The 8,097-nt window shown below is 41.3% G+C and overlaps 1 protein-coding gene across 2 annotated transcripts in view; it reads left to right on the top strand.

Moving 5' to 3' along the window:
* Nucleotides 1–745: 745 nt before the first annotated feature.
* Nucleotides 746–8,097, top strand: part of TXNRD1 (thioredoxin reductase 1) — a gene marked incomplete at both ends in the record, with an annotated part of 30,932 nt that continues 23,580 nt past the window's right edge. Inside the window, 4 exons of one of the 2 annotated variants that reach the window (XM_080705066.1) lie at nt 746–1,051; nt 2,763–2,885; nt 4,970–5,042; nt 7,465–7,584. In XM_080705066.1, coding sequence (XP_080561192.1) covers nt 746–1,051; nt 2,763–2,885; nt 4,970–5,042; nt 7,465–7,584 — 622 coding nt within the window. The remainder of the gene's footprint in view (nt 1,052–2,762; nt 2,886–4,969; nt 5,043–7,464; nt 7,585–8,097) is intronic. The other variant, XM_080705067.1, reaches the window with a different exon arrangement.

Below are 8,097 nucleotides of genomic sequence, written 5' to 3'. Positions count from 1 at the left end.
ATTTTTTATGACTCACCAACTTTACCTTGCTAGAGTTAAAAATGTTGAGGTTCACTCAGTGCTTTCTTTGTAAAAATCTGTGCACAGATTGATATCATTTGACTTTTCTTTTTGGCCGTACTGGGGATGGAACCCAAGGGCATTCTACCTCCAAGATAACTCCCCCTCCCCCCGCCCTATTTTTTATTCTTTATTTTGAAACCTGGTCTCACTGAGTTGCAGAGGGCCTCACTAAATAGCTGAGGATGGTCCTTGAACCTCCCTCTCAGCCTCCCAAATGCTGGGATTACAGGTGTGTACCACCAACCCGGCTCTATATCATTTGACTGTAAGCCTGAATTTTAAGAACTTAGGTCAGATACAGAATTTTAGTAGTAAACATATTTATAAATATTGGTGAGCAAGTGGTACAAATTTTCAGCATGAGACCATATTTTCTTCTATTCTACCAGGTATGATGGAAGAACTGATGATTTTCATTTAGACATTCGATAATTGTATTCTCTCAACCATTTTTGTTAATATATGCAGATAAAATGAGGTTGGGATTTAATCATTTTTCAAGAATCTCTAGTCTGTTTATTTGCTAACCCTTTTAAAACAAGTTATCCTCATGCTCTTTGAGATCAACGAGGGAATGACACTAGTTATCTGAAGCTCATTCTGTCCTTTGATCTGAATGGTATTATTACCACCTTGTTTTTCCCCTGCAGTGCCCTGCTTTGAAGGTGGAGCCTCAGCCATAATGCCAGTTGATGAATACTGGCTGTGTGTACCAGCCTCTCACCTGAGCCCTTTTGTGCAGACTGTCAGGGTGATGAGGCCTTGTCCCTGCTGTTGCTGGGTTCCAGGTGTTCTCTCTGTAGTCTCTGGGCCACCTTGCGCTCCTGTAGTGCCGCTGAGGAACACCCACAGGGCTGTGCCGCCTCCTCCACGTGCCTCCACTGCACCCCCTTCCACATCCCAAGAATCTTGTTCTGCTCACCCCAATTCCTGCCTTTCATCCCCTACACCTGATTGTAGGCAGGAGAAAAATGTGCAGTCTGGGCCGGTAAGTTTGGCGGCTTTTTAGCTATTAAGATTAAAGCTTGATTGAAAAAAACCATTTTGTTTTGCTTGTTAACTTTTTCAATCATGGTATTTATTTATTTATTTATTGTACTGGGGATTGAACCCAGGAGCATTCTACCTCTGAGCTATACCCCAACCCCATTTTATTTTTTTATTTTGAAACAGGATCTCACTAAGTTGCAAAGGGCCTCCCTAAGTTGCTGATGCTGTCTGTGAACCTGTGATCTTCCTGCCTCCCAAATTCTGGAATTACAGTCATGTATCACTGTGCCTGGATCAGATTTTTATTTTAATAGAAAGTAGTATTAAATATATCACCAAAACAGCATTCCAAACCAATATGAAATAAAAACTAGTGGCATGATAGAGTTTTTTTAAATTGAAAGTCAAATACCTTAATTTTATAAGCCCGTTGCGTGCCAAGTATATGGAAACTAAATTCTAAAAATAATACAGTAGCTGGGTGCGGTAGCACATGCTTGTATTCCCTGCACTTGGGAGACTGAAACAGGAGGATCGCACAGGTACCACCAAAAAATAATAATACAGGAGACTTCAAGCATAAGAGTGAATTTAATGGAATTGTACTTATTTACAATGCCTTGCAAGGGCTGGGCATGGCACGCAGTAGTAGAGTTCTTGCCTAGCACATCATATATTAGGTTCTTGGGTTCCACTGGAAAAACAAAATGCCAACAAAAGCAGAGACCTTGACATTGAAGTAAATGTAAATGATTTCCCCCTGAACTTCTAAATTTTTATTGTTGTATAGGGGGAAATCAATCAATCCCCAGGAGGATTCTACCTCTGCCCCCCACCAGCCTTTCTGTTTTGAAACAGAGTCCCCTTAAGTTTCCCTGCCTGACTGGCCTCAAACCTGTGACTCTCCTATCTCAGCCCCCCAAGTATTGAGATTATAGGTGTGTACCATTGTGTTTGGCTGAACTTTAAGATTTTTAATGCTTCAGATAACCAGGGTAGAAAAGTTTTTAAGTATTTGACTGACTTTACTTCCGGGCTTGACTGACTTTAAAATAGCTAGATTGAGATTAATTTTAATTAAATACCCCTACTTTATTAGGCCTCTATCTTAGCTCTACCTTTGACTTAGAAAGTAAAGATGATTGCTATATTGATGGCTCCATTAAAACTATACTGTACAAATAATTTTAAAAGCTTAATTAGGCAAACAGCCACAAATACAGGAGAAGTGGGAATGGGAGAGGAAGAGAATGGGCATGAGATCTCTCAGTCTACCTTTCACAGCGGTGTGATTTTTGAGCCATGTAAATGCTTACATATCAAAAATAGAACAAATCACAAAGGATTAAAAACAACTTATAACAGTTTAAAAATTCTAGGAAAAAAAGGGCTGATGATCAAACTTAGCTTAGGCCTGAAGTGATTTTGTTGTGCTCAGGACCTTCCATATGTGGAAGTACTATGTGAATACATCAAAGTAGATGGGTGGTGTGAGAAGGTATCACAACCCAGTCATCAGGGATCATGACCTAAAAGAAAGCAAGTGCTGATCACCACTTGAAGGAAGGAAGCTGGATGTTCTCATTTATAAGCTTTCAGTCAAATAACAGATTTTCTTTGAAGATTCTTTTGCTTTCCTTTAAAGAAAGATTTTCTTAAAGATTTTGGACATTGCTGCTTTTAAGTTACTTTTCATTGTTTTTCTTTAGGCTTATCATGAAAGTGGACTTCAACAGACAGTAAAAATGAATGGGTCAGAGGATCTTCCTGAGTCCTATGACTTTGACCTGATCATCATTGGGGGAGGCTCAGGAGGACTGGCAGCTGCGAAGGCAAGATTCTTTGTGTTAACGTGTTATCTGAATTGTGGTTAGAATGTTCCCATCCCTAACAGAGTTCTCCAAGTTCTCTGTGGAATTTATTTGATATTAACTCTTGTGTTTTCACATTAATTTGGGCTGGACATGTTAAGGGGCCACTTTGTAAATGATTTTTTCCGAACTAAAATATATGTTCTTGATATAAAAAAAAATTAGAGGTCCCAGTGTTTTGGAACACAATTTTATTTATTATAAGTGTGATTGTTTTTTCATTCTCAATAAGGGTGTTCTGTGAAAATGTTTAAAAATTAAACAAATACATTTTTTATCTTTGTAATACTATTATTTGATATTTCCTCTCTGATGTCTAACTTCTTTATAACCCTTTCTGTTGTCAATGGAAGAATAAAGAACAGTTAGGTTTCCTAAACTTACTTAGCAAAAATGATTGGCCTCTTCTGCATATGAGGTGGCCCAAGAGATTAATTACCAGCTCTGTGTCCTGGACATGACTGGGAAGAGGTTGTGTAGATAAGGAAAGGTTAGGAGTGAGGGCTGCTGGTCCTGTCAGGTATACTGACCATGTGAGGAGCCCTTAGGCCTGCCATTCTTCCCAACAGGATCTTTAAAAGATGAACGGTTGAGTTTGGCATGGTGGTGCACGCTTGTAATCCCAGCATTTGGGAGGCTGAGACAGGAGGATCGTGGTTCACTGACAGCCTCAGCTACTTAGTGAGGCCCTTTGCAACTCAGTGAGACCCTGTTTCAAAATAAAGAATAAGAAAAAAATTGGGCTGGGGTGTAGTTCGGAGGTAGAATGCCCCTGGGTTCCATCCCAATACCACACACACAAAAAGAAGATGAACAGTATTTATTTCCCTAAGCTGTAGCTGTGGTCAGTCAGTAAAGGTGGGTTCACATGAACATGCCCAAATTAGGAGCAGGCCCATGTGTAGCATGGAGCCCCGCATTGAGAGTACTCGGGGACAGTGCCTAATGTGTTATGTTTTACTCTAGTGAGAGACGCACGGCTCAGCCCCCTCGACTGTGGAGGTCTAGTTGCCTGTACATCAGCTTTTCCCTGGGAAGATAGTGCCATACAAAATAAGGCTGATCGTTGTCTTTGCTCTCCTAAAATAGATTTGCATAGATACCATCCACTTTTTTTTTTTTTCCCCTGCAGCACTGGGGATGGAACCCAGGGACATTCTACCTCCGAGCTACACCCCCAGCCCTATTTTTTATTCTTTATTTTGAAACAGGGTCTCACTGAGTTGCAAAGGGCCTCACTAAGCAGCTGAAGTTGTCCATGAACTGTGATCCTCCTGTCTCAGCGTCCCGAATGCTGAGATTGCAAGTGTGCGTCACCATGCCTGGCTACCATCAACTTTTTCATGGGCTTCTTAAATGAACATTTTAGGAAATCTGACAGTTTTAGAAGGAAAAAAAAAAAAAAAAACCTTTCTAGTATTCTTCCTTAGAAACCAAAGTGGGAAGAACTTAGAAATGCTTTTAAAGACTGTAAGGTTCGCCAGGCGTGGTGGCGCACACTTGTAATCCTAGCACTTGGATCCTCCTGTGACAGGAGGATCGCGCAGGTTCGAAGCCACCCTCAGCAGGAAGGCTCTCAGCAAGTTAGTGAGACTGTTTCCAAATAAAATATAAAATAGGTCTGGGAGTATAGCCCAGAGATAGAAAGCTCCTGGATTTCATCTCCAGTACCATTAAAAAAAAGACTGTAAGATCCAAGTTGGGTCAAGGGCTGAAAGCTGTACCATTTATCTACTTGTTTCAAGTGGCCATATTTATTTATTTATTCATTCATTTATTTGCAGATTATTGCTTAATCTGTTATTGTTTGGGTGAAATTAAGGATTCTAAGGTTTCTAGCCTATTGTAACAATTTTATAACTAATCTGCAAAATTTTAAAGCTAAATTTTTACTTTGGAGTCATGGTATATGAAATTTCCAGGTATCAGTAACTGGTTATGTCTGGGGCATTATATAAGCTTAATAAAAATAGCATGAATGTTAGACCATTTCCAGTCTATTAAGGTAACTTTTTAAACTCATTTTAATAACTTTTTCTTTCCAGGAAGCAGCCAAATATGGCAAGAAGATTATGGTCTTAGATTTTGTCACTCCAACTCCTCTTGGAACTAGATGGGGTAAGCTTCTAAAGCATTTTAGAAATGAATTTGTAGGAGCAGGTGTTCCCTCTAACAATGATCTAAATGGCTTCTAAAATCCAATAGCGTAGCTCTTCCATATGATATAAGTTCAAATGGACTCAGGTTAAATGCTTAAAAATTAAGGTTCTAGCCAGGTGTGGTGGCGCACGCTTGTAATTCCAGCATTGGGGAGGCTGAGACAGGAGGATCGCAGTTCACAGACAGTCTCAACTACTTAGTGAGGCCCTACACAACTTAGTGAGACCCTGTCTCAAAATAAAGAATAAAAAATAGGGCTGGGGTTTAGCTTGGAAGTAGAATGCTCCTGGGTTCCATCCCCAGACCCCCCCCCCCAAAAAAAAAAAAAACGTTCTTTGGCACAGTCAAAACAGTGCAAACTTATACACAAGCTGATTTATAGCAGATATTTAGGGACTCAATAACTGAAAATGAAACACTTTAAAACTTTGTTTTAAATCCGTCTCTTGTAAGCAACAAAATAGAATCAAATACTTTAATGGATAATCCTTGCTGTTCCTGGGTTTTGGTGAAATATACAGTAATTGTTCATTTGTTCAACAAATATTTATTGGTCACTTAAGACCCAGGATCCTAGGGATATAGCAGTGAACATTGTATGAAAGATCTTCCCCTTTTGGAACTTATATTCTGGTGTGGAGACAAAAAAGATAAGTAAATTGTTAAGTGGTACTGAAAAAGTGATGCAGAGGGATAGAGGGGCTGACTAAAGGAAAGAGAAGATCATAAATGACTTAGAGAGCCGGGCGTGGTGGGCACGCGTGTGATCCCAGCATTCGGGAGGCTGAGGATCGCGGTTCGTGGACAGCCTCAGCTACTCAGTGAGGCCCTCTGCAACTCAGTGAGACCCGGTTTCAAAATAAAGAATAAAAAAATATAGGGCAGGGGGTATAGCCCGGGAGGTTGAATGCCCCTGGGTTCCATCCCCAGACTTGCAAAAACAACAACAACAACAACTTGGAGAAGATGGAGGAAGGCTCTGAAGAGGTGGCATTTAGGAGTCCTAGAGCGGAGAGCAAGCCAACTCTGCGGAGGCTGAGGAGAGTCTGCAGGCAGCTTCTCTTCACCTCCTGAGGGATCGTGCCTGTAAGAGCCTGGGAGGGTGCCCCCCAGTGCTGCGGCATGGGCAGTAGAAGCTAAAGGAGTATGCCTGGAGAGGAAGGCCGGCCACATTGCAGCGCTTTGTAGCAAAGTGAGAAGCCATTGTGGAGTTTAAGGCAGGAGAGGGATGTGACAGGTCAGATAAGGCGGTGGCACAGTTCCAATTCATCCATTCGACAAATACCTGTCAAGTGTCAGCTCTGTGCTAGGTAAGTCCCCTGCCCTGTGGGTCTGGCGCTCCACCGACCCTGGCCGGACTCTAGAGGGACATGCCTTTGAGCTGTGAGGTCCACTGCCATCTCGCAGTCTGCCTCCTGCCACTTTGTCTTCCTCTCCACCTGCCTGTGTCTTAGTCTACTAAAAACAAGCTTTCACAATGTTGTTTAAGCTTAGGATGCTGGGCCTTTTTGGAGGAGGAAAATGGGACATGAGCCCTTTGGAGAATTGCGTAAAAGCTATAGACTACCTCCTTAAAAAAATGCACGAAGCCGGGCCTGGTGGCACATGCTTGTAATCCCCGCGCTTGGGAGGCTGAGACAGGAGGATCACACAGGTTCGAAGCCAGCCTCAGCTACTCAGTGAGGCTCTCAGCAACTTAGTGAGACCCTGTTTCCAAATAAAATAGAAAATATGTCTGGGAGTATAGCCCAGAGGTAGAAGGTCCCTGGATTTCATCCCCAGCACCACGGGGCGGGGGTGGGGGGGTGGGGAGCACATAAGGATGATCACGGTTCACAGACACCACCCTCATCTACTTAATGAGGCTCTTTGCAACTCATGAGACCCTGTTTCAAAATAAAGAATAAAAAATAGTGCTGGAGGTATAGCTCAGAGGTAGAATTCCTCTGGGTTCCATCCCCAGTACCTTAAAAAAAGAAAAAGCACAGAAATAAATTTCAGTATCGTTTCAGACCTACTACAGTTCAGCCATGCTCAGCATATCCACTCTGTTACGAGTTCTGTATGTAGATTGACTGGCAAGTACAAGGTTGTGTACACATAGTGAAGTTTCAAGTTTCTGGCATTGTTACCAATAATCAAATAATTTTGAATCTTGTAAGTATATGAGAAGTTGAGAAATAAACTATTTTAGGATGATATTACTGTGTTCACTATATAAAGCTCTTTAAACTTAGAAATTTAATGAGATTTAGGAATAAATTTATGAGTAGTATTTGCCACATTTCACAAAATATCTCATTGAATTGTAATAATTGATTTTTTATTCTTGGAAATTCTGTAAAGCAGGATGTAAACTAATTTATCAATGTTGTTACAGGTCTTGGAGGAACATGTGTGAATGTGGGCTGCATACCTAAAAAACTGATGCACCAAGCAGCTTTGTTAGGACAAGCCCTACGAGACTCTCGCAACTATGGCTGGAACGTCGAGGACACTGGTATGGGCGGGGAAAGCTGCTCTCCACTTGAGGGTTTGAGTTATAATATTGTAGTGTGCACCATCTGTTTTTCTGAGTCTAGCAAATACCCTAGAAGTTTTTTTTTAATATATTTTTTTGCAGTACTGGGGATGGAACCCAGGGGCATTCTACCTTTGAGCTATACTCTCAGCCCTATTCTATAGTCTTTTTGCTTCCTTTCTTTCTTTCTCCTTTCTTTCTTTGGCTGCAGTACTGGAGATGGAACCCAGGGACATTCTTCTGAGCCACACTCATAGCCCTATTTTTTTCTTTCTTTCTTTCTTTTTTTTTTTTTTTTTTTTTGAAACAGTGTCTCACTGAGTTGCGGAGGTCCTAGGTAGCTGAGGTTGTCCGCACACTGTGATCCTCCAGTCTCAGCCTTCCAAATGCTGGGATTACAAGCGTGTGCTACCACGCCCGGCTAGGAGTTATTTTTATTGTTTACATTTTTATGGATAAAATCACTGCAGTTATCTTTTGTTAGGTAGCTAT

Source organism: Muscardinus avellanarius (genome assembly GCF_963383645.1).
Source record: "Muscardinus avellanarius genome assembly, chromosome: 11".
NCBI lineage: Eukaryota > Metazoa > Chordata > Mammalia > Rodentia > Gliridae > Muscardinus > Muscardinus avellanarius.
This window is presented reverse-complemented; position numbering and strand designations above follow the sequence as displayed.